This window comes from Harpia harpyja, chromosome 6 (genome assembly GCF_026419915.1).
Source record: "Harpia harpyja isolate bHarHar1 chromosome 6, bHarHar1 primary haplotype, whole genome shotgun sequence".
Taxonomy (NCBI): Eukaryota; Metazoa; Chordata; class Aves; order Accipitriformes; family Accipitridae; genus Harpia; species Harpia harpyja.
In genome coordinates this window covers 10246259-10271785 of record NC_068945.1, presented here as the reverse complement: position 1 = coordinate 10271785, position 25527 = coordinate 10246259, and the positions used below count along the sequence as shown (strand labels likewise).

General features: G+C 41.1%; 1 protein-coding gene across 2 annotated transcripts in view; it reads left to right on the top strand.

Annotated features, from left to right (window-relative positions):
- IRAG2 (inositol 1,4,5-triphosphate receptor associated 2) overlaps positions 1-25527 on the top strand; it is a 40544-nt gene that overhangs the window by 14193 nt on the left and 824 nt on the right. Inside the window, exons 16-38 of one of the 2 annotated variants that reach the window (XM_052788785.1) lie at positions 3217-3380; positions 4972-5086; positions 5525-5687; positions 7960-8021; positions 8976-9041; positions 10080-10185; positions 11320-11467; positions 12264-12345; positions 15782-15828; positions 15912-15976; positions 16106-16222; positions 18379-18461; positions 18601-18673; positions 19484-19538; positions 19625-19652; positions 20212-20352; positions 20800-20934; positions 21758-21905; positions 22813-22856; positions 23525-23602; positions 23707-23771; positions 24163-24264; positions 24439-24543. In XM_052788785.1, coding sequence (XP_052644745.1) covers positions 3217-3380; positions 4972-5086; positions 5525-5687; positions 7960-8021; positions 8976-9041; positions 10080-10185; positions 11320-11467; positions 12264-12345; positions 15782-15828; positions 15912-15976; positions 16106-16222; positions 18379-18461; positions 18601-18673; positions 19484-19538; positions 19625-19652; positions 20212-20352; positions 20800-20934; positions 21758-21905; positions 22813-22856; positions 23525-23602; positions 23707-23771; positions 24163-24264; positions 24439-24543 — 2192 coding nt within the window. Of the gene's footprint in view, positions 1-3216; positions 3381-4971; positions 5087-5524; positions 5688-5886; positions 6002-7959; positions 8022-8975; positions 9042-10076; positions 10186-11319; positions 11468-12263; positions 12346-15781; positions 15829-15911; positions 15977-16105; positions 16223-18378; positions 18462-18600; positions 18674-19483; positions 19539-19624; positions 19653-20211; positions 20353-20799; positions 20935-21757; positions 21906-22812; positions 22857-23524; positions 23603-23706; positions 23772-24162; positions 24265-24438; positions 24544-25527 lie in introns of those variants that run through there. The other variant, XM_052788786.1, reaches the window with a different exon arrangement.

Here is a 25527-nt window from a genome sequence, read left to right as displayed (position 1 = left end):
TGTGCAAGGTCTCACTTTGTTAAAACTATGCTTGAAGGAAAGGGTAGGTGAAACAAATCAATTTGAAGAGGGAAATGAGGTCAGATGACAATGCTATAGCATGTGAGCTATGAAGATTTTTCTGCCCACTGCATGTTTCTGTGTGCCTCGAGCACCCATTTTCCCCTGTGCTCTGAATCTATGTAGTGGATGGTTTCACCATCAAGAGGAGGAGGGAGGTGGCTTTATAACTGGATTTCCAAATCAAAACCTTCATAGGGTTTGCCTTCTTTTGAAAGGCAAAGTGTTCTGCTTTTTCTGGACACAATCCATAGGAAAAGTTTCTACAAAAACATATTTTATAACTTAATCTTGCATAATGTATTTTTACTATTCCTCATACCACTTGCGAGGCTTGAAAGTAAATAGTTTTGCTCAAGGTAACTGACAAAAATAAGTTTCCCATATGGTAGCAGTGGTCTGTGGACTCAGCTCAACTCCCTTGCTCTTGTTCCCTCCTTCCCTCCCATGTAACAGCACAGTTTCTGAAATTTTCATCTTGCTGGATGTAGCTTTTTCTCTAACCTTCTCCTTCTTCCTAATCTGTCATTAGGAACACTACTACATAAAACTCCACTGAATTCTATGTTAATGCTGTCTTTCAGCTCCTTAATAGAAGCAAAACCCTCAATTCATCCCGCTTGGGTAATAGCAGGTGGCACTACCATACGTGCTGCTTTAAACTGTTAGCTTTTAAGCAGAAATCTACCCTTCTTTTCTTCTAGTGCTGCTAAATGTTGTAGCTGGCCCTCTTCATCTTTCCTGGGCAGGCAGGAGCAATCATTGGAGCCATCTAGTCCTGCAGCCAGCTTTTTTAGTTTTTTCTTTTTTATGTAAATCCTGAAAGCTTCCACTTGCAGAAGGTGCAAGCATCTCAGTCTCCTCACCCTGGTGTGACTTTGGGTAGACTCTAGGAATCTGCTGCCTCATGCATTGCTGTAACTTTTTGATCTTGACTAAAAACTTCCTCATTCAAAGACGTCACAGCTGAAAAATACTTGTTAACTTACCATTCGCGCTGGGATCCTATTCCTGTTAAACATGTAAAGCTAAAAACTTTTGCTGTGGGTGTTGGAGTTGATCGTGGCAAGTGAATCCTATTCTGGTTCCTAGAGAGTGATGCATTTGGAAACTAAGTTAACAGAGGATCAAGGAAGAATAAAATTTTTAAAAAATAAAAGGTCCCATCCTTCTGGGTCCTGTGGGGATTGGAAGTGACTTCATGTCAAACGTATTGTCTTCACCTAGCTAGAACAAGCCAGATGTGTGGGAAATATGGTATATGGAACTGAACAACAGTAGATCCAAAAAAAGAAGCATTCAAAGTAGCTTCTTCCAGCCTTAGAGAAAACTTTTGTAGAAAACTTAGTTAAATCTTGGACCATGCACTATCACTTGAAGCCTAAAACTTCCCCACCATTTCCTGTGAAACATACTATGGACATGTTTTGCTGGGTTTTAGTATTTTTAAGTATGTTTTAAATTACATTATACATAAAGTAAATTTTAAGTGTGCCTGTGGTTTTGTGTGTATATACATACATTTAAGCATATACAAATAGTGACAGCAAAAACTTTTTTGCCCTTCTCCTGCTGGAAGATAAGTGGTATAGGCTTATCAGGGCACATGTGCCAGTCTTATGTGTCAAAACCATGCTATTTCTAAGAGCAAGTGCTGCCTGCCTTGGCTGAGAAACTGATCTTCAGGATGTGGGCATTTGCATATGGTCACATCCCATGTCATCCTAGTAAGCCTATCTAGCAAAACTGCTCAGGTCCCCCACCCCCCCCCCCACCCCCTTTTTTTTTTTAGCATGATACTTGATGTGCTACACTTTTTTGTTGTTGTTGTTTGAAGCCTGTGAACAACATTAGAATCTAACTTGCAAGTAGGTAACATGGCCTGTATTTGTAGGGTTGTCGTTTTCCCCTTTGAATTAATGTGAAATCCTGGAAATATGAACCTCATTCTTACCTGATCCCTGTTTGACTCTCACTAAGCATTCTTTAAAAGCTGAGGACTCTATTTTGTATGTTCAGTTGAACAAGGTCAGAGAAAGAGGACTGGATTCTTCTTTCTCAGTACTTTATACTGCAAGTCACTGTTCAGAGAAATACAGAGGATGCAATGTTACTTAACACTTCATTTTTACCCTCTTCCCCTTTTTCTTCCTACAAATCAAGGTAAAACGGAAAGCCTTTGTCACAGGGGTCATCCCTTGGACAGATTTCATCTGCTAGGCATGCATGACAATGAAGTGTGGATTTATCGGGATTTGTTGTGTTGTTTGTTTTCTCTTTTTATTTTGCTGCAATACAAACTTAAATTGGTGCCAGTGGACTTAGTTGTACTTTGAGGAAAGGGTCACAGAAGTCTAAATTATCAATTTTAGGGCTTCCTGCAAGATAGTAATTATTAAAACTTACCCTTACGAAATATGGGTTTTGTTGCTGTATCTGGGCATCTTGTGCTGGAGTTTTTGGGGGGTAAGTTGTAAAGACTCACTTGTGCACCATGTAATCTCCTGCCACTCTTACCATAAATACTTGCCAACCGTATATTTGTTTTACAAGGAAGAAAGAGGAAGAGGACTATCTGTGTACCCTAGATCTGCCCAGAAAGGCTGAGAGTGGCCTTTGACTTAGAAGTAACCTTTTGAAAAAAACAGGAGCCATTTGTCAAATTGGACTACAGAAGGCTTACATTTTCTTGTGCAAACTGTTATGCATTGCTCCGTCTTAAAAGAAAAAAAAAAAAAGTCTTAAAGTACTAATGCTCGGCAGGAGTCTAGCCTGTCTGTCCCCACATCCTGTCAGATTCAGGAGTTAGGCACAGGTTTGAAGTTTAGGTAGCTTTGTTAACCTATTAGACTGCACAAAACACTGTTTTGTACAAAACAAACATCCATTTCTCCTTTATAATACCTTCCTTATTAAAATGTATTTTTCCTCATTTCTCTCTCTCTCTCCCCTTCCCCAACCAGATACTCTGTGAGTAGATTACAAAATATTGTCAATCATCCACCTTCTTTATTGCTGATAGTGTTGGATGTAGGTGATGATACTAAATGGTGGAGCAAGGAAATTAATTCTCATCATGTGAATTGGAGCTCTGGTTTAGTCTCTGGTTCTGCTCCTCATCTAGCCACATGGCAAATCAGTTTCAAAATTCCACAGGTTCTCAAGCAAGAACTAGGAGAAAAAAGACATCTTTGGATCCAGAAACTTCATCTCTTGGAAAAATACAAAGAATCCCTAGATAAGGATTTTATTCGAATGGCAGGCGACCTGAGGAGAACCAAGACAGAGCAACTTCACCTAAGAAAAGAGCTCTCTGCCAGGTACCCCTTCAAAGCATATGTATCTGTTGTTGTTGTTGTTGGTTTTGTTGGTTGCTTAGCTGTTCGGTGGGGGTTTTTATCTTGTGGAACAAAGTTTACTGAATTCTGAAGACTTTTTTTTTCACAGAGGAAGTTATCTGCTGTTTTGGAGAGTGGATCTGGTTTTAGCATAACGCTTCCACTATGTGGGAGTTAAGGTTTGTGTGTGAAGTAACACATGATCTTGGAGATGTCTCTGAAAACACCAGGGAGACCACAGACTGAGCAGTTAAAGCAAGAGGGCACTGCTTATCTAGCAGGTGCAACCATTAAATAAACTGCTGGGTTTATGTGAAGCAGAAGACCTGTAAAATATATGCCTGCAGGTATTATTTCTTTGGTAGACAATTGCTAGCCCCAGACAATATAATGTCGCAGTTTCTCAAGGGTGTAGCTTCAGTGAGTTATCTCATTAAATATGAAAATGTAACTTTAAATTTTAGTTTATTGGCACATGGTTTCTGCTATGACTTTTGATGTTACAAATATGACAGCAAAAGACAGCAGGTGTAAACCTCTGCCTGCCCACCCTCCCTCCTCTCCTCAGACATTCAGGAAAGTAGGTAGTTAAGGGTTTTTTGCCAGAAAAACTAATCTGAATTTGTTGTCTTTGTGGAACCCAGGCTTACTCATAGCGTCAGCCTTCTGCTATCCTATGTTAAATGTAAATTTTTGCACATATGCTTTTACCTGGGTTTGGGGTGTAAGCAGCTTCCTAGGGCATTGCATCCCAAAGAGCTAATGTGGAGCAGTCATACTGCACTTTTGCCTGACTTATCTTCCACTTAACATTGTTAATGTAGACCTCCCACGTGCTCCCCCTTCACTTAGAAAAGAGCTGAAAAAAGTACTGATGGCTTGGTTTCTTACAGCTGCCTCTCTGTAACAAAATTGTTTGTGCTGGTAGCAACAAGAAAAAAAATACAAGGGTGAGTTACAGAAGAAATGGGCAAAGGGTTTCTGCAGTGGAAAAGAAGGGGTTCCTTGAAAGCCAGAACCTTTAGCACTGGTTCTGATGGTATCTGCTTGCTGTCAAGTGAAATACCCTGTTGAAATACTGGGGAATTAATCTAATGAACCTGTGTATCTGCAGTAATAGTTCCAGGGTATCTTTTCTGGAATGATTGACTCTATATCCAATAATTATTTTTTCCAAACCATGAGACAATGCATTCTTTTGACTAAATTGCAAAAGTTTGCCCCGCTAAGCTCTTGCTCTTTGAGAGTTCTCTGGATGTTCCACAAGCTTCTGCTATGGTACCCAGCTGGCTGGGGCTGGCACAGCCATTGCACTGTTCAGCTGGGGAGAAACCAGGGAAAACCTCCATCCCTTTCCAAATTCTGGAGCTGCTATAGAAAACCTTGTCTGCCTACTGAGTTGAACTGTGCTTAGCAAGAACTAAGTCCCTAGTGCTGGATCCTGGGGAGCTGCAATATGTAACAGCTGAATGTGGTTCTTGATGCGTGTCTCAACTAGTGTGTGTCATCTCCCAGGCATGCCTGCTCTAAAATATCAGGAATGGATTGTGGTTTGTGCTCTCTCACCCTGCAGGCAACGTGAGATAGAAACTGTCAAACAGTTACAAGAAGAAACTGCTGGCCAGGCAGAAGCCCTTGGTTTAGAGCTGCAAAAAGCTACAAAGCAGCTTGAGTATGCCAGCAAACAGGTAAGGGACAGTCTAGTTCCTTCTACACAGGGAACAAGAAAGCAGATGCAAAAGGTTACGTACAATGCATCGCTGCTCTTGGGAAAGGAAATCGTATGTTCGGAATGGAGCACCTCATTGCAAAAGTGGAACCAGCAGAGGAAGTAAAATTTGAGGGGGTGGTGACAACAGTTTGCTGATGAAAGAGGCAGCATTGCATATTTGCGGTGGCTTAAAAAAAAGAAAAGAGAAAAAAAACCCAAAAATAGCTTCCATACACAGTCCACCCCAACGTAAAAATGCAGAAGTTCAGAGGGAGCTTTATCACTTCCTGAGAAAGAACAGATGCAGTTTGGTTTCATTTACATGAACTGTAGAGGCTCCTTGTGTTAGCCAGGCTGCTTTATTTTTTATTTTTTTTATTCCCGTCTTTTTTCTTAAATATTGTTTTGTGCTTAGGCAGAGGATCAAGTTGAAGCCTTTCACTCTGCTTGTGAGGAAGCTGCATCCTTGAAATGCAAGTTAGAGGAAGCCATTTCTGAGCAGCAAAAACTCAAGGATGTGAATGCAGCTTTAACAAGCACTTGCCAGTTGCTTCAAGAAAAGGTTGAAGACCAGAAAAGTGAGTAACTGCCGGCAGTGTGCCACCATTCACTCTTGCACAGGCAAATCCTTTATGGTTTAGTTATGGCAAGGGGGAATAGGACTGAGCTGCAGGTCATCCAGTAAAATTCTCTGTGGAGTCTTTTTTTTTTTTTTTCTCTTTTCTTTTTTGGGCGTGGGTGAGGGGGCTTTCTTTCTATTTTCCCTTTTCCTTTAAGAGATCTGCAGCCATGGCATCTGGGCTGAGAATCAGGTGGGATCCCAATGAGTGGGTGTTGGGCTGGACCAAAGCTGCAGAGCCTCCTAACAAAATCTCCAGTCCTAGGAGGAAGGGTTAGTAACTCCATGGGTGGCACTGGCACTCCTTTACCAAAGGTGCTGTTCCCACACCTGAATAGCCCACCTTATTCCTAACAAAGTCATCCCTCTTTCTTAAGCTTCCTGTACCAAATAGACCTGATTTTTATGTTCTGCATTCTGCTTGCTGCTTGTATTTGCTTTGTGTTTTTGAATAACTGCATGGTATTAGGCTGTTTTCTTTAGTAGAAAGCAATTGTGTCATTGCATCGTACGTATGCAACTTCTGCTATGGAACCATGGGGACTTCATACTACCTCTTGCTCGCTTACTAACGCCAACACCTCAAAAGCTTGGGCAATTAAAGAATGCAGTGGTTTGATTCCACCACATGTGGCTTTTTCTTTCCAAATTCTGGAGTGTGTATTGCTTATAGGAAAAAAATTTGACTGACTTAAGCCCACTAACATTTGGCATCAGGCATGCATTTCCCAGGGCAATGTGACTGATGCTCAACATACATGTGCATTGTAGTTTCACATAAAGTTGTTTACAATTTGTCTTGTAGGAAAAATTACATAGGACCCTATGTCTTGGCTCTAAGGCACAACTGTTATGCACCGATGTGGCAGAAACAGCTCCAGATTGTGCTTGACTTCTGACCAGTATTTTAGCATCGTTCACGTGTGTGTGCTCACATTGCTTTCATGCTTACTGCTTACTTCAAACTGTGGAGTGTGGGTTGGGTTTTTTGGGGTTGGGTTTTTAATTTTTTTGCAAGAGGCATAACAATGGAAATAGTGTGTCATTTTCCAGCAATGAGTAGACAAAGCTCTTCTGCAAAGTGAGCTAGAGTAAATGAAAACAGAGATCCCCAGACATGTGGAAGAGACTGGTGCCACTGTGACTCAAAAAAGGAGAATTTAAAAAAAAACAAAAAAACCCCCCGCAACTAAAGACCACCCCAAAAAACACCACCACCTTGAAAATGGCTAAGGCTTTGGCTTTAAATGACTCCAGGTAGTTTGCAGAAACCTCTTTCTGTAGATAAATAGAAATAAACCTGGTAGATGTGTAGAGAAGTTGCAAAGTGTTATGAAGAACAGGGCTTACAAACAAGGATGGGAGTGGGGGAGGACAATGTTTTATATTTGGTTCCTGCAGAAAGCCAGACAGGTCTAGTGTCCCTTCTGACTGAAGGGCTGGGCTGAGGTGTCTCCCCATCCACCTACCCACTCCATTCCCTTACTTCCTCCCACCTGTGTGGTAGGAAGTGAGAAATTAGGGAACCTGTTGGCCAAGGAAGCTACTACTCAACCTAAGTCAGCCTGGCACAGGTCCTTCTATGTTTCAGATGTCTAATCACACCTTGCCACTAATTGCTACAGCCCTCATCCAGTGAAAAAGCTGAACAAGCTGCTGAGCTGCCTTCAATTTTTGCTTAGGCACTGAAGTGGCAGTGCTAATAATCTCATACCCCACCCCCATTATTAGCTGTGGTATAAAAGTTATGATAGACTTATATCAAGGTAGAAGTCAGCAGAGGCAGGCCCTGGCATTACCTAACTTGAACAAAGAAGGTTTCTAAGCATAACATAAAGCCCATTGACTTTAAAACTTCTGTACAGGATGTCAAATTGGAAGGACAAATGCTTCTCTTCCAGCAAGTAATAATGGAGTCATCCATTTCCAGAGGGAATTGTGGCACCATAACGCTGACGATGTGGGCAAGCATTGCCTCCCCTTTATAGCAAGGGGAAACATAACTGCAGGGAAGAAAGTGCCCAGTGTTTTCTGCAGGGTGGAACTCGCAAAACAAAATGCACTTTTAAAATTCTCTTTCCTGTGAAAAACTGTTGTAAGTATAACTAGACTAAAGCAAAGTACAACGGGTTAGTGATAGGCAGTAGTCAGGTTTAAAAATGCTATAACATCCAACTGCTTGTTATCAAATTATAAGGAACCCTGTAAGACTTGTAAATGTCTCTTCATAGCAACTGCTAATGCACTGAGATGGGAACTGCTTCAAAGGCGACTCTGTGAATTGCTCTGTCAGGTATGATGCTTGCTTGGTGGGAGAAGAAAAGGTAAACTTGCACAGGAGGTGGTCTGGTGGAAGGACATCTACAGCTGAGATGAACTGCAAGTAATTTGGCAGCATCTAATTTCTTCTTTTCTAACATGTACATAACTGTGGAGGCAGTAAACTGTATGTACTGATCTGCTCATTATTATTATTTTCCCTCCTCAGCCTTCTGGAAAAAATGGGCTAGAACCTAACAGGTGTGGTGTTGGTCTTTGCTATAAACTATTGTTGGTGATCATATCAAATGGGGCTGAGGGAAGCTTTCCCTGATGCATTGGTGTAATTTGTGCCCCACAATCAGCCCTCTCTTCTGTAGACAGTCTTGAAAACAAATGTTTAAAATTTTGTAATAAAATATTTTTCAGTATCCAGATACTGGAATAGGCAGTGAAACAGTTATTACCTTTGTGCCCCTCTGTGGAAATATGTTGAAAATTATATAACTCTGGTGTGCTTTGCTTTGAATAAAAATACTTTCTTCAAGTTTGGAAGGGGGTGGAGGGGGAGACATTGTGGGAAGACTTTTTTTTTTTTTTTTCCCCTCAAACAGCTCTAGTAAGGAACGCTATAGCTCAGGGTCTGAACAGTCTGGATTTCACATAGAATAACAAGGTATTTATAAAGACAAACAGAAGATCCTAAAATGTATCCTAGGCTGTAACAGGGGCATCAGAGGAGCAGAATCAAAACTGTGGACCAGCTGCATGTGAATAAAACTTGTGTTTGTGCATAAAGGTCTGCAGAATTAAAGGCTGAAAGTAGCAAGGGGAAACAACTGTGTAGTTTTCCTGATAGCTGATAATAGTTCAATTAGGAAGATAAAATTCTATTTTGTTCATAATCAGTAGTAGTGTTCCTTCTCTTTTTTTTTACCTTTTTTTTTTCTACACCTGCCTGCCTTGAACTATTTCTCTAATGCAACAGTGCTGTGCAGAGTTAGAATCTGACTACAGTCTGCTGCCCACGTCAGCTGAGCCACTAAAAGGGAAGGTAAGTGTGCTTGCTATGACCATTGCTGAGCCTGTTTAAAATGTGACACTAGTTCTGTTTGTTCCTAATTTTTTTTCATGACCTAAAGGAATTAACTTTCCTTGTAAGAAACTTTGCAAAGTTAAACATTCAATAAAAATAATTTGTGGTACATATTTATGTATATGCATGCACATGAATACACACATACAAAAGTATATTTAAAATTTTATTGCAAAACCAGTTTCCTATTGCTTCTGAACAGTCACTGTGACAAAATACAGGCATTTGATGAATTGCATTTGGAGAAGGATGAGAGGCTGAAGATGGGGCTACATCTTCCAATTTCTTTTCCATTTTTCATCACTTAAGCAACATTAGGTTAAATGTAGCTGTGTTAAGTGTTGCTTCAGAAGTTTCCTCTAGCCATCTTCAGATGACATCTCTTCAGCACTAAAGAGCTAGTGGTGTGCATTCAGGGGCAGGGGGTGGTGGGGACAGTGCTTTGTCTCCACGCAGCCGAGCTGGAGCTGCCCTCCTGCTCCTGCTGCGGGAAATCTGACCTGTGTAGCAGGTGCTGGGCACTGGACAAACGTTGCCCTTCTCAGGCTGTCCAGTTGGCTTGGCTTGGCTGAAAGGGTTGGTTTTGGTTTGGGGGTTTTTTTTGTGGTGGTTTGTTGTTTATTTGGGTTTTGCTTTTGGGGGGGTTGGGGTATTTTTTTTGTTTTTTTCACGGGGTTTGGTTTGTTATTTGGGTGGTATTTTTGGTTCTCCTGTCCTGCTCGTCTTGCCTGGTTTTGTAGTATCTAGTTCCAGACCTAGCTTGAACCAATATGTCTGTTGCAAATATAAAGTTGAATTATTCTACCTCTTCCTGTATCTGTTCTGCCCATTAAGGGTGTCAGCTTTTCTAGACAAAAAAGCAACAGATGATGTATTTGTATAACTGTTAGTATTACATTATGCAGATGCAACTGTGCGTGTGTGGGGGAAGTTGATGGTATTAATGTATTCAGCGTGATTGAACAATAGCAGCACTTTCTATTTTTCAATTAGCAGCTCCATTGCTCTAAACGACTGTGGAGTGAAGGACCCACCTTGTGCACTGAACTTCCCGGGACACTGCCCTTGGATATTTCACGCTGGCATAGTACGCCTCTGCTAGGTAAGACCTGGTGGTGTTGGCCATTTTTCTGTCTCTCTCCTGAAATATAGGAAGAGTTGATAGAACAGTATCATCAATGGTGCTAAACGTGCTGGTAGAGTTTGGAAAATCTATTGTTGGCTTTAGGCTATTTCTGCATGTAATCCAGGAGGCTGAACCATGTTTATAATGCTTGCAATGAAAGGTCTGAAAAGGTGACTGTATCAACCTAATAGGAGTCCCCAAAAGCTTAAGGAACTATTGGTATAAAGCATACATCCAGGTATATTCCTGACAAGATGTTTGCTAGTCTGGATCAAGAGGGCTTGAGTTATGTTCTTCCTATTCACTCTGACTGGCACACACTGAGATAGCAAGTGATGTACTGCTACTTTGCTACTGACCTGAGGTCAGTTCTGGTTTAAAAACTTGAACAGGTAACATAGCTACTGAGAATCAATTAATTTTATTTGTTGATTTCTCCTGCGTTCATAAGGTGTTTGTAGCTCCCTGCAACTCTCGAGCCTTACGAGTATTAAAAACAACCACTAACAGATATGCATTGCAATGTCACAGAACTGCAGATTGCATTTGGGATTTTACAGACAAAGTGTTTCTTCCAGCAGTAAGCTCGTACAACACAGAGTCTCTTCTCACACAAACTGAAAAATGCTCAAATGTAATTCTATGCCATACTGGGGGAAATGGAAGAAGATCTTGCTTGACTGCACATGCTCCTTACAAGAGCACTGCTGCTCTGAAAGGGCTGTTTCAGTGGACGAACTCAGAGCAACTTGCTGTAATATCACGATCCAGCCACAAATAAGGCACGTATTCTCGGCTTGCACCAATTGAGTATTGATACAAAAAAGATGATCTATTTCCCAGCCCTCTACAACAAAGCTGTCCCACATGGAAGTTTCCATAACCTGACTGATGGAATAATCCCCATCCTCAGGTGCTGCAGACTCTCCATCTACAAAATATGTTAAGGCCGCATAACCTACCTTTTCATACCAAAATAGAAGCTGCTTTATTATAAATCTGTATTTGGTTGGTCTGCTGCTTGATTATTTTAAACTTAGTCAAAAACTGATGTAACTAAATCCAACTTTGCCCATGACTGCCACCCTTCACGCTTGTCTCTCTTAACAGATGCTCTGACCTTGGAAACCTCATACCCAAATAACTCTTCTGTGCACAGCTGGGATCGGCCTTGTAGACGGAGCTCTGGCAGCTGCACATTTGAAACCCGCAATCTGCAACACGTGTCCACTTCAGATGTGACATCAGTGGGGTGCAAGTAAGATGGCAGAATTACCTCTTTGGGGCAAAGGGTGGAAGAGTCCACAGGATCTAGCAGGTTCTAAGGAAAAGCTCTATCCCCAGCACATGCTGACTTCAACAGCAGAACGTCTCTTATATACTGGACACTCAGAGGTCAGCTAATGGTGCTGTGGGGTAACATTTTGCTTCTATTCACACAAGTAATATTAAAACCTTTTACTGAGACTGTTGGTATGACTGCCAGCCAGATACAGTGATGGCATTTCCATTTCATGAGGCATGAGGTAGGTATTCTTGTGTCTATTTTCAGCGTTTAACTCACAACTGACACTCCCATTTAGGAGCCAAAAGCCTATTGGCTTTGAGGAGTTACTTTTTTTTTTTTGCAGAGTTTAGAGCAGGAATTCTGAGGTCTTTGCTTGTCAAGCTGCCTCCTTAGATCTTTAAAATAGAGATTGAACTGCTTAAGATTGTGAAAGCTAGCTATTGTCAGTGAATATTTTAAAAGATAAGGATGTTCCTGAAGATGCAGAGGCAGACAGTCTGCAGCAAAAGACTCGGCAGCTCTTGAAGATTTTGCCACTGGTTTTCTGTAGAATTGTGCAATGTGGAGGAGGTTGGGAGGAGGACTGGTGGTGGTTCTTGCTGTTCGGGGGAGGGATTGATGGTTAGTGATGAATTTGTCTTTCTCTGAGACACCAGCTGTCTGACTATACAGATAGTGGTGACTTGAGTTGTTACGTGCTTAAGGAAAACGGGCAATGTAGCTCTCTGTTGTTTGGGCAATATGCAAATAAAATGTGTATTGCCAGGTGGAAAATATGCTCTGCTGCTAACTATACTGATGCAGACCTTCCTGTTTCCATTACAATGACGGACTCTTCACTTACTGAGGTGAGTGCTGTCTCTGATGCCCGAGATGTGGTTCTGAACGGGTTCAAGCATTTAGTGCCTTACTCAGGCCCAGATCCAGAAGCTATAAATTGGCACTGCTCCAAGGTGTAATACTGTAGTTATAGACCTAAATGTCTTGATGTTCACGTGCATCTGGGTCATGCTTTTAGCTGGGGAGTATTTTAAACATGGCTTCAAGGCTTGAGACAGTGCTGTTTCTGTAGTAATACTCAGTTCTGCCAGGGAAGTCTGAGTGATTTTGCTCTTTTTATCCACCTGCAAGAAGCCACAAGATGTTTTAGTTGTGAATGCTGCCTTTCTCTGCACTTTCTCCCACAGCTGCCATGTAACAGCTGAAAAACGGCATCTTTGCTGTATGAAAACTTTCCTTCAGCTGATGTGCTCAGATATACCTTCACTGCTGTATTGAATCCTGCATCTACAGCTTGAGCTGTCAGTTGGCCTTCTCATGGCGACAGCAAGATGAGCTGCAGCTCAGCACACCTAGTTGTGCTCTGTGCTCAGTGTCACAATACTTACTACTGAAATCTAGACCTCAGCCCTGCCATGCAGGGCTTCTAATTAGTTTTACAAATGCCAGTGTTGGTGGTGGTGATGGAAGAATATTGGTCAGTGGTTTCTGTGAACCTGGAAATAACCTTTGTAAGACTGGTGAGCAGGCAACCTCAGACCTAGCCTAGCACGTGTGTGGTACCTGCGAGTGCAGCAGTGGTCTGGTTGTAGTGGCAAATCAAGGCAGAAAGTGCAGTGAGGGTAAAAACTAAGAGTGGTGGGGACTGCCTGTGGTTTCAGCACACTGCTCGGTTGGGGTAAAGCAGGTGAGGAACTCAGTTTGTGCTGTTACTACTTAAGCTACCTTAAAGAGGATCATCTCAAGCGCTCTTGCTTTATCCAGTCCTATCACAGCCTTGCGAAGTTGTCTGAAATGCCTGTGCTTCATTGCTCTGGAGCTTTCTGTAACTACAGCTGGGCTCAGAAATGTCATTTTCCATTTTCGCTTCTTTTTTTATACAAAAAAAACTTTCCGTGTGAGTATTCTAGAGGGGGAAAATGAAAATGTTAAAGCTTGCCCCAGAGAAAAGGCAAATGGGCTGTGTCCAGTAACTGTTCTAAAAACTGTGACGTGCAGCAAAATTTGAATATCCTTGTTTAATAGGAAAAGTCTCCCTAGTTTTTTTTTATTATTATTATTACACTGTGGTTGCAGATATGTTTGAGCAGATCAAGCCCTTCAGCATGTAAGTAACTTAAATTATTTTGTCCAAGCATTGTCACTGTACGAGTTTAGGGGATATTTATTAAAGGAGCTCTTGTGAGAAGCAGATGAAGCTTGAGCTTTTTATACTTGTTTTCATTTATAAATGTGAAAGTTGTATCACAGTCTAAAAACCAGATGATAGGCATTCCAAATGTTATTGCTCGTTTGGGAGGAGTTATACAAGACTGTGGCCAGAATTTGTCTTATGATAGAGAATCCTTGTATTATTATGCTAATCGAAGGGATGGAGGAGGAGGAAAAAGTGGTTAGGGTTGTACTGCAGAATCTTTGACACAATCCTTTTACTAGGAAGAACCACCATTCTCTAATGCCCTGTGCAAACAGATTTTATTAGGAAATCTAGAATGCAAGGGGTTTTCTTGTTGTTTCTCTTTAAGAGTACCCTGTGCAATCCAGGGGAGCTCACAATCCTAATAGTTAGTATGGGGTTTTAAAAACTGAATTGAGGATTTTCCTTCACTGGAAACAGAAACCACTGACCATGTGATTACCTGGGGAGGGAAGGGTATGTAGAATAATGTATCACTTTAGTCAGTTCCAGGTGTTGCAAGGGGTTTTTTGTTTGTTTGGGTGGTGGGAGGTGTGTGTGTGTTTGTTTTAAAAGCCCTTTAGATTTCTTTTGTTTTCATTCCAACATGCTATTCATTTTCACCTTCTCCTTCCCCAATACTCCTGTAGACCTAATGGCCTGAACAAGGCAAACGCAATGCTGTACTTCCTTAAGCTTGATAGAGAATTCAAATAAGAATAAAAATAGCCTGGATTTGCATTAGAGGAAACATCCAGCTGGCTGGGGCAAGGCTCTGTGAGTGCAGTCGAGCTCTGATGGGTGGGTGAGCAGAGAGGAGAGGGAAGGCACTTACTGATGCTGGGAGCAGTCAGTTGCTCTCAGAAGTGACTGGGGGCCTTGGTCACCTCCTTTTCTACTTCGCTGGGTTTCCTGGGTCCTTTGAAGAGGTTTGAGGGAGTAGGGGAGATACCAGAACATAGGTGATCACTTGCTCATATGTTTTTTCTGTTGTCGCAGCCCCCTCCCCTCCCTGACTTCAATAGTGCTCTTAGACACTTGATAGTAGGGAGCTACCCAAAGCTGGCTAATTTCATACCTTCTCTGCTTGGAGACGGGTGGGTTTTTTTGGTTTGGGGTTTTTGGTTGGTGGGGTTTGTTTTTTTTTTTTTCTATTCAGCACTCCTCTTCAGCCATGGGTGGAGTTCATCACAAGTCATTACCGACTTAACCCTTTAAACCTCTGTTTCACCCTGTATTTTCACCCATAAAGAGAGACCAATCTATCAATTGAATAAGCAAGCTGGAGTTATCCAGGGTGAAATGAGGAAGAGGGATACTTTCCATTCAGTATCTCCCTTGCCATATTAAAAGACTTAAAAGGATGTTGTTTTTGTCTGTGACGTGATAAGACTCGGGTCCAGAACAGCACTTCAGTGGCTAAAGGAACATGAGCAAAACTATGTACCAGCCTTTAACTGCTTAATTCCTCTCTGCTGTTTGCATACTGTCCTGGAGGAGGCCTGAAGCCTACTGAAATGGCTAGGTAATTGTTATATATAATATTGAAAACTAGCGTCATTCAAAGACAGATACTAAAATGTACAACGCAACATGCAAGTTTTCTGCATTCTGGATCATCTGCTCAGTCGAGCTGTTAATAGTAACGCTTTTATTTACCTAAACAAGTCTGACATCTATAGCCAAGTGAAGATCTGTGTAACTCATTTGTAGGGTTTGAGGTCAAGACCTTGAAAATTGATATATCTTGATGCACAGCATTAAGATAGGACAATGGTGTGGTAACACATGCATTGGTCATTTGAAAATGCGTGTTAGAAGCAAAACATGAAGTGAGGAACCAAAATACATCTCTAAGTATGATATTCGTGAGAAGATTTCTGCAGAAACATAGTTATCACTCCTAATGATGATAACATGCTAAGCTACATACTTTATGTATGGATGGCTTTAGACTAGCAGATGAATCTGCATGCACTTAGCATCTAGTTCTTCACTGCTGAAATAATTTAGGTACAGCTGGAGGATTATTAAAACCTTGACATACAAATTTTCTACTTGCACAGCAACTGTTTCCCTGATACTAACTCTTCTCTCTTTCCGTTAAGATCGACAGTGGAGAGTCAACACTACCAGCCACTCTGATCCCATCCAGGTCAGGTTTTGTGCAAGCTTGTAAAAGCCTTTATCAAGATTGCGTAATATGGATGAGTATCTGAAAGAATTTTGTTTTGGCAGTGATCACTTAACATCACCCCAAGAAGTTCTTACATCCTCTGTGGAAAGCACTGAACCAGTGACAAGTAAGCACTTAATTTGGGGCACAGATGTATGAACTTTTTGCACTGAAATTGTTGGAAGTGGATATGCTCAAGTCTGCACACTTACTGAACAGTAAGAGCTCTGTCTTCTGTTGCCTGATATATTTGTAGGCTGCCTTGTTACAGAGGAAAAATCACCCAAGTGCTCACGTGAAAGAGAGGAAGATGTGCCAACTTCTGTAGCAATGGAGAAAAACAACGATAAGGATGCAGCTGGTCCTGTATCAGGTACAGTAACTGCTGCAGCACACTGGCACTCGCACAGTGAGGAAAGGGCTTGCTTCCAGCACATCTTTGAAGTGAGGAAGCTGACTAAGAAAAATAACTTGAGGACAACTTATGATTTTCTGTTGTTGTACATGCTTTTGCCTGCGAGTTCTCTCAACCCTCCCTGAAACTCTGAGTAGGCATAAGGCTTTACCTACTTGCAGGAAGCCAGTAGAGTACAGCACTGCAAGAAGTAAACATGGAATAGCTTAGTGAAATACTGATGCTTGCTCAGCTGGCAAAACATTGTGTGGGTACTAAACCCCAGGCAATTTTGGAAGGATAGAGAATGTTTTCATGCCTTTAAAAAGTTTAGTGACACAGCTAGGCAAAAGAACACTTTCCTCGCTTTCAAAACTGATGTTTAGTGCACAAGAAGCTGGGATGGGTCAAGAGGCGGGATGAGGATAGAGGCCTTTGTGTATGGTTCTGTCTCTTGCTATAGCCATAAATACCCAGAAGAATTATTCTTACTAGATCTGATGGTGTTTCTTCCACTTAAAAACTAAAAGCAAAACAAAACTGAAGTACACGTACACAGTGTATTTAAGCTATTTTTAAAAAAGCTGATCTGAATAACCAGCACAGAATATGCGTGCATGCTTCTTTGTAACCATTTTTTAACATTTACCTAAACATAAGGCTTTTTGTCGTCACTTCTTGTTTGGTTTTGTTTCTTTCTTTAGTACTATCTTCCTGAAATCTAATTCAGTCCCCTCACTTAAACATTCTTTCTTTCTACTAGTTTGCCTCTACTGTTAATTTTCATATGTGGTCTAGGCGCCTTTGGCAAGAAGGAAACAGATATGCAAAACAGATCAGAAAGAGTCCAAGCAGCTTTAAAGTCTGAGAATCCTGCTGCCTGTTGTACATCTCTGAATAGAAAGTGTTTCTAGTATTAGAACAGATATACACTGATGAATCTCTACTTGTGGTTTTTGCTAGTACCACACAATGTCTTGTAAAGGTGCTTGGGAGCCAGGTCAGATATGTAGGGCTGCTGCAAAAATCAGTAGGGACAAAAGGGAGTGCTAAGCAGAGGTGGTTGTTCATGTGAAGGATGAAAAGAGAAAGCACTTCAAACCTGAAGGTGGGTTTTTTTTGTTGTTTTTTTCCTGTGCCATTTCTTTGGCTTGCATCTCTCTGTGTGTGTGTGTGTCTGTGTGTATGACTACATAAACAGAACAGAAAAAAAAACAAACCTCTAGATGTTCTAAAAGGTATAAATAGCTACCAGGGTTACTGCTACACAAGAAATTAGGTGACTCTCAGACTTCCTTCAGTTTCTTAAATATTTTCCTTTTTAAATCTTCCTGGAGGTTATTTTTGCTTGCTTTAAAGCTTTTCTAAATTGCAGCACTTGAAAGTTTGTGTTGCATTTGAACTGGCATCATCAGTTCCTGAACATATCAGTTTTTCATCACCACTCATCTTCCAGGAAAAAAATTATTTTGTTGGCTCTATCAGCACTCTGCTAGTTCCATTTTTAGGCACAAAGGACAGTCCAAGCGGCAGACTATGTCTGAAGCTTATGGACACCTGAAATACCACAACTGCATGCATTTCATGACCTGGTTGTGCTCAAGCCTCTCTGTAACAGAAGAGCATCTATTTCTTGACTTCATCTGATATTCTGTAACATGAAAGAAGAGAATTACATCGCTGCTTCTGTTAAGTCTGTGCATGGGATTTTTTTTTTTACATATTCCTGTGCTTATAGAATTCCAAATAAAAAATTAATTATAAACTGTCTCTTTAAATAGCAAACAAACAAAAAAACTCCTGTGCTGCCAGCAAAATAATGAAATTCATTTATCCAAGGGAATATTACTGTAACTCTTACAACTTCTACTAGAGCAACTACAACCAGGAGTAATAGTCTCACTTGTAGACACATAACACTTCTTACTGGAATTTTTTCCAAGCCAAATATAATTATCATCACACTTCTTCCTTTATGTCTTTATAGTGTTCTTTGTGGCTGCCTCTCTTAATGCCCTCTCCTGGCATTTGCTGCAATTTCTTTTAGCCCTGTTGGTCCATGGCTAGTATGCTGGGTGTTGCAGTCTTGTTTTGGTTTTGTCATTACATTTGGTTTTTGGAATGTTTCTCCCCAGGAGCAGATCTGACCAAGAAGGAATTCTGCCCTGTAATGGAAGAACACAAAACCGCATTTCGAAATGTTTTAAAGCAAGATCTGGTAAGAGTCCTAGTGACAGGGAAACATAGAATTGGTTTGCCTGAGCAGTGACAAAGAAAAATACTGCCGGAGGGGCCAGACCCCTCCAGTGGTGTTGTGGCTGCTCCCTTGCTATAACTACTCTCTGATATGCCTTTAGGAGGTGGACCAGGAAAAGAAAAGTAATAAAGAGCAGAGTGAGGAAGCACCAGCCGTGGTTCCCAGTAGGAAAGGTAAGAGTTTTTTGCTGAACACATCTGTGTAACTCACTGGAGGACATGCCTTGGTCACCTGTGTCAAGGGCTGTGTAAAGATGTGCAGAGAGCTGTCTGCTCCACACCAATTATTATGAGGGGTTTTTGTTTTAAGGAATAGTAGCTGCAGTTAGAGATCAAAATGGATTAACAGTGGAGAGAAGGAAAACATTGTGCAAAACCTGCGTCTCTGATTTCTACAGATACTGATTTAACCAGCTCCATCTTCCTCTAGACAGGAGGTAAAATTTCTTAGACGTTGCAAAGGAGTTGGAATAATTGAAACGGTTCTGGTGTGCCTGCCCTCCCCATGTATTTGTAAAGCAGCATCCTTTGTACTAGCTAGAGTTTGGGGTAATATGATATAGATAAGCAGGGTGATGTTTCTACTGAACTGTGCTTAGATGTCTCTGCTCTTCTAATCACCTCACCTTTTGCCTTTGGAGTTCTCTAAAAGCTAGTGATGTAGTAAGTCATGTAACATCCTGAACCTACAGGCTGGGGACTTAAACCAAAAGCTATATTTAATCATTCCTGTACTGATTAAATGCCAGTTGAAGCCAACTAAACAACTAACTCTTGGGGCTTTGTACAAATGACAGTGCTGTGCTGTCTTACTGACGCTAACCCTAATGTACTCTGAGGTACACAAATTGGTTTTAGTGGCAAGAGCTTAACACTGGAAATCTTTAACAGTGGCTTCTGCTGGAGCTTAAAAGACTTTCACAGGCTGTTTGGGAGGGGCTGTGTTTTCATTTTTGCCTGAGAACTTTTTTCCTCTCTTCTCAGGGAGTTCACCTACTGCAGGTGGCATTAAAGCAGATAAAACAAAGCAAAAGGAGCTGTAAGTGTTTTGACTTTCAATGATCACCTGCAGGTATGAACTTAAAGCTGCAGTCTGTTACATGATTGCTTTTTCTCATCCTACAGTGACTCTCCTAATGAGAAAGAAGTGGAGGTAAATCTCAACTGCTTGTATCCTTAAGTTTCTCAGACAACAGGAAGATCTTGTTGATAAGCCCTGATTAATATCTTGTCCTATATAAAACAATGGTGCTGAGTAGCTTAAAGTGGATGTATTTCTATAAATTGGTTTCTTAAATCTGTCTTTCCAAGCCCAATAGAAAATTTGGAAGGGATGGGAAAAGGTGGAAATCTGTAAAACTGAACAAAAGATTTCTCACTACTGAAACATTTGTTTGTAAGCTTGAAGGAGCTTAGCTGTGACCTCCTCCCAGGCAGAATGTGCTGATTTAAGACAGTTTTGTCAAAAGACACAGATGGCACTCTGCGTGCTGCCAGGATATCACCTATTCTGGCTGCATATTATTTTCCCCATCACTACAGATGGGAAGATGGGCTTTGTGGAAGTGGGCCATGTTTGCTTTCTTTTCTGTATCTCTCCTGTAACTTTGTTCGTGGCATATAGTCCCAAATGTCATGTCAGTATCCAAATCTACTTTAAAAGCTTCTGCATCACTTGGATTATTCTGAAATCTTTTCCTTTCCCACAACAGGCTGAATTTCTGAGGTTGTCTTTAGGTTTTAAATGTGACTTGTTTACCTTGGACAAGAGAGTGAGGCTTGAAGAAAGGTCCCGAGACTTGGCTGAAGAAAATTTGAAAAAGGAGATTACAAATGCTTTAAAGATGTTAGAGGTTAGTATTGGCCAAGGCTAGTAGGGTGGATGGGATGAATGGTTGTAAAAGCGTCTGTCTTAATATGGCTTTTTTTTTTTTGATTTGTGTGTGTGTAATATGTTATAAGCAAATCTGAACAAAGTTCTTAAGTGATGCACTCGAAATATGAGAGACTTTGCATTTGAGCGGTAGCCTTCATCTGAGTGTACTGTGTGCTCAGGCAGTGGGGAAATTTTCTATTGCACACACGCTGGGCAAGAACCCCTGTCTTCAGCTGATTTTATGCTAGGTAAGCTGAAGTCTCTGCCCACTGGAGGTCTGTATCCAAGTTACACTGACCAAGGATGTTGGCTGCTTATCTTGTGACTGTGTGGGCCTGAACACAACTCCTCACTGTCATCAGTTGGGTTCACCCTCTTTTCTCTACTAATAGCTCACACTTTTTCTTATCAATATGCCTCTTAGGCTTTAGTTCCTTTGTGTGAAGAAGATAACCAAGCACAGGAGATTATTAAGAAGTTGCAGAAAAGCTTGCAGTTCCTTAGCCAGTATGCAGCCCGAGTCGCCAGTAGAGCAGAGATGTTGGGGGCTATTAATCAGGTAACTGTTTCCATGTAAATGTATTTTGTACAAAGTTAAAAGCTTCTAGATGTAAAAGGGATAGCAGTATCTGTTTGCTAGGCTGCTGATTCCAGAATTAGATTTGAGAACCTCATGTATGTAATGCAGACTGACCAGTACAGCTTAGTCCTGGCTTTCTCTTCTCAGATCACTGTTTGTATTGTTGTAAGGAATGCCAGGCACTGAGAGCAGCTACATTGCACTAGCATTGTGCAAAAACGCACAACAGAAATATGGTCCTGATTTAAAACAAAATGCAAACAAACAAAAATCAAAATAAGAATTTGCAGCAGAGGGATCTATACAGTAGAGAGCACAAGAATGCAGTGTGGTAATAGTCTTCATGCTCTAATGGTATTTCTGTGCCTTATGGAAAGGGCAGCTAATAAGCTAGATCCATGGAAATTTACAAAGACCTGCTCAAATGTTATGTGTAATTGTGTATAATGCCAAAGAACAGCATGAAAATATGACTTGGCAATACTAGCAAATGCGTGGTGGCAGCTGAGACTGTAAATCAGAGAAAGATGAGGAGGAGTTATAAGGGCTCAGAAAATGAAGACCAATTTATTTTGAGATAAGAGTAATCACTGGAGAAATGAGACCTGTGTATCTTGGGCATGTGTTGGGAGATGGGCTGTAGTGAAACTTTGAAAGGGCGGACAAAAATGAGAGGATGTTGCATCATGGTGCTACAAAATGAGAGTAGATGGCTAAGGGCGGTGGGAAATAAACTCTAAACATGATGCAGTTCCTCAAACAGCCACTTCTTTTCCTACTGCTGTTGCACTTGCTCTGTTAGGAAAGCCGTGTCAGCAAGGCTGTGGAGGTAATGATTCAACATGTAGAAAACCTGAAGCGCATGTATGCAAAAGAACATGCAGAACTTGAGGAGCTGAAACAGGTCCTGCTCCAGAATGAGAGATCTTTTAATACTCTTGGAGATAGAGGTAACTAAGAAAAGCTGCTTTGTCTTTCCTCTTTCTACAACCTGCCAGATAGACCCTTATCTAGTTGAAGCTTAACATGTTAGGTGGAGGGGTTATATGACTGTTGTATTTCCTTTCCTAAAAATAGAGGAAAAAATAGCAATTTACGAACAGTATTAGAAACAACTCTCAGAAATTGGACTTGTGTATGTAAACTGTCATGAATCTCGGGGTGGGGGGGCAACACTGAAAGTATGCAGTAACGTTCTGGCTTTTAGAAAAGTGCGTTGCATGTGGTGGTGATAATCTTATTCCTTGTGAGCAGTAAATTTGGGTGCTCACTCACACTGGAGCATTGCCAGTAGCTATTTCTAGGTAGCTGAGCTTTGACTGCTCTCTACAGATGCTTCCGCTCTTTTCTAAATACAAATTACAGACTCTGTAAGTGCAGGTACTCTGAATTTCCCCCTCTAAGCAGATGGTACAGTGGTCACGTTTTCAGATGGCACTGTGCACTTGTGGCTTTGCCAGAGAAGTATTAAATTCTTTTGAAAAATGGAGCATGTACTTTAAAAGCAGAAAGGTCAGTCTTACACACCAGGAAAATCCTCACAGGAGCCTTCTGAATCACAAGCTATTCCTTCCTGACTGTAGAAGATTGTCCTGTAATAGGACACTGCCTCAATATTAGAAGAATACATTTAATGATAGCAACAGAAATTGATGCTTGTAGAGCATGTATAATGTGTGAATATTATGAACTTATCTAATGAAATAGAAAGCTTTTTCCTGAAACCTCATTTCTGCTTTCCAAGAGTACTCTGATATGCTCTTTGCTTAAACAGACACTGCAAAAAGTCAGAGCTTTAGTTGCAAATAAAGCTCACGGCATTCCTGTAAGCCTTTCTGATGTTTGATCTCTTCACAGATGAATCTACGAATAAAAAGCTGCCAAATTCTTTTAACTTTAAGGTAATGGCCCTTGCAGCCTAACATGAAATTTCAAGTGTGTTTTTAAGCGTGTGTGTTCTGTGTTTTTCTTTGCTTTGTCATTTGCTGGTGCTCTGCTACGTGCTTGACTCGGTGGTTTTCTGTCTCAGATATCGGCTGATGTCATCAAACATGAGGATATGTTCAATCACCCCTACCCACCCCACCCCCCCAACCCAAGGGAACTGCATATAGTCCCACTTAGAAAATGACATGTTCACAGAAGCTGAAATGGCTGTGCTGTCATGCAGTGGTTAAGAAATATTGTTCACGTGTTGTTCTCTCATTGGGGTTACAGAAAAAGGATTTAGCATGGAAAGATTAAAAAAAAAAAAAAATAGGTGGGAGCAATTGACTGTAGGAATTCCTGTGAGCACCATTAGGGGAATTTAGACACATTCAGTTTTGGTATTTTGCTGGAAGCTCTGTAGCCAGCCTTACTTCAGGTGCTTGTGGGGGGGAAAGCAGTTAATGTGGAAAAATACTGCTTTAAAGAATATGATTTGATTCTTTTCTGTGTGTTACTTCAAGCTAAGTATCAACATCTATTTTTTTTATACAGTTTGTATAAAAACAGATGGTATTTTATGTGATCAGTGAGTAATCCAGTCATTCCTTGATAGAGTCAGTAATGCCTCTTATTTGTATAGCCATCATCATCCCTACGAAGAGTTAGCATTGCAACATTGCCTAGGAGTGCTGGAAGTGCAGGTATTGGGTTGCCGCTGGTAAGTAAGGGCTCCCAGATGGTGAGGTGCTTTACCTTCTCAAAACTGGCTGGGCTGAAGCATGAAAATGCCAATGCAGTAAGTGTGTCAAACTTCTTCTCTAGGCCCAACTCCATGAACCTGATGGAGATGAACGGAGTGATAAATTCAACAGGAGATCAAGCAGTTGGTAAAGTTACTTGGCCTTGTCTTTGAATAGTTAAATTTTCAACTCGAACTGTGTCTGTGTTAAGCAGCTTATGGAGCATCTTGAGGCATAATAACATTTAGGCTGCATCTTTCACGTTAATTTTACATGCTTCAATAGGTAAATGAGCCTTTGACTAAATGTTACAGCTTTTTTTTTTTTTTTAATTACCTTGACTGTTTTGCATTAGAACTAGGCAGCTGGCATTGATGGATTTGGTTTAAAAAACCCCACACCTTTAATTTCAGGCAACTAATTTTGAAACTTATTTGTCTAAGGCCTACTCAAGCGAGTATGCTGCTGTTGAATTTCTAATTTCCTCCTATATATCTGTTGGGGAAATTAAGACAAATATTTTTTTAAAATATGACAGGGGGCGACTAGGAGCAAAGCAAAATGAGAAGCGTCCTTCACTACAGCGGTTCATTAGCACGTATTCCTGGGCAGAGTATGAAGACGAACATTCTGAAACAAAGTAAGTTTAACAGCAACCTCCTTCAAGGTGTGTGTGCAGGGTTGGTTGGTTTATTTTTAATGAACTCTCAACTGCCCACTGCCTGATCAGGGCTATAAAGTCAAGCTACTGTGAGCTCTGTCAAATTGAATGCTTGACGGAAAAGCTTTGGAACTTGTTGATGTTTGCTTACAGAAATGAGCCATCAGAATCACCTGCTGAAGTACAAGAACCACCATCCAGGAAGGAAAGTGTCTCTGAAAAAGGAAAATATTTGTCAAAATGGAACCTAGAGTCAGTGTAAGTTTTCTCACATCATTGTGAAGTAAAGCAATGTTGGGGTGGTGGACATGGGAAGAGGAAGCAAAGCTGTAGCTTTGGTTTGGTTGTTAATGCCCATTTCTTAAACAAAGCAACTGGGAATGAGTGATCTCAGGTGCCAGAGACTTGCCCCCAGGGATTCATTACCCATCCTAAATGGTGAGGTAAAGAGAGGCCCCATGCTATGATCTCACCTCTTTTGGTTGCTCTGACAGCTGTTACAGCTAGGCTACCAGGTCATGCTAGCATGTACTCTTGTAAAAATGATCAAGGATTTGAGGCCTGTGCAAAACTTACTAGCAGCTTTGGTACACACTGAGGTGCAAGTAGTTATCAAGCCTAACTCCAGACTATTGCAGCTAACTTCTCTGAATATCTTAAATCAAGCGAGAGAGTGCTGTCCTAAACAAGTATCCCCTGGAAGCCCCTCCCTTACAGGAAAGGAGGTCTGCTGTCTCTGCAGAGAAACTCTTTATTCCGTATGAATATACAATGCTAAGCCTCCCCTGTGAGCATTCCTGATCAAGGGGAGACAAGACAATTATGCTAGTGTGTAAAAGTGAGAAGACAGCAAGAACAAATATGATTTTTTTTTTTTCTATTTAATAAAGGATGGAGGTACCCAATGTCATGAGAGGTCTAGGATTTGGATAACCAGTGAGGGTATGACTTCTCCCTAACCTCAAGGAAGGCACCAAAGCCCTAGAAAACAAAAGCCCTACACTTTCAGTGCTTTCTACAAGCAAGATTTCTTGATTATCTGCAAGGCAGCTTTGTGAATCCTCTTCAGAAACCATGTGTGGTACAGAGAGCATGGCTGGACTTACAAGTTGGGTCAGTCACCTAAATAGCTTAGCAAGAACTTGCTTACTGAAGTCTGCATTTTAAACCCAAAACATAAGCTAGCACTGTACACAGCTCCCATAGAGTAACAACCTTGTTGCTTTTGGTAGTGAAGGATCT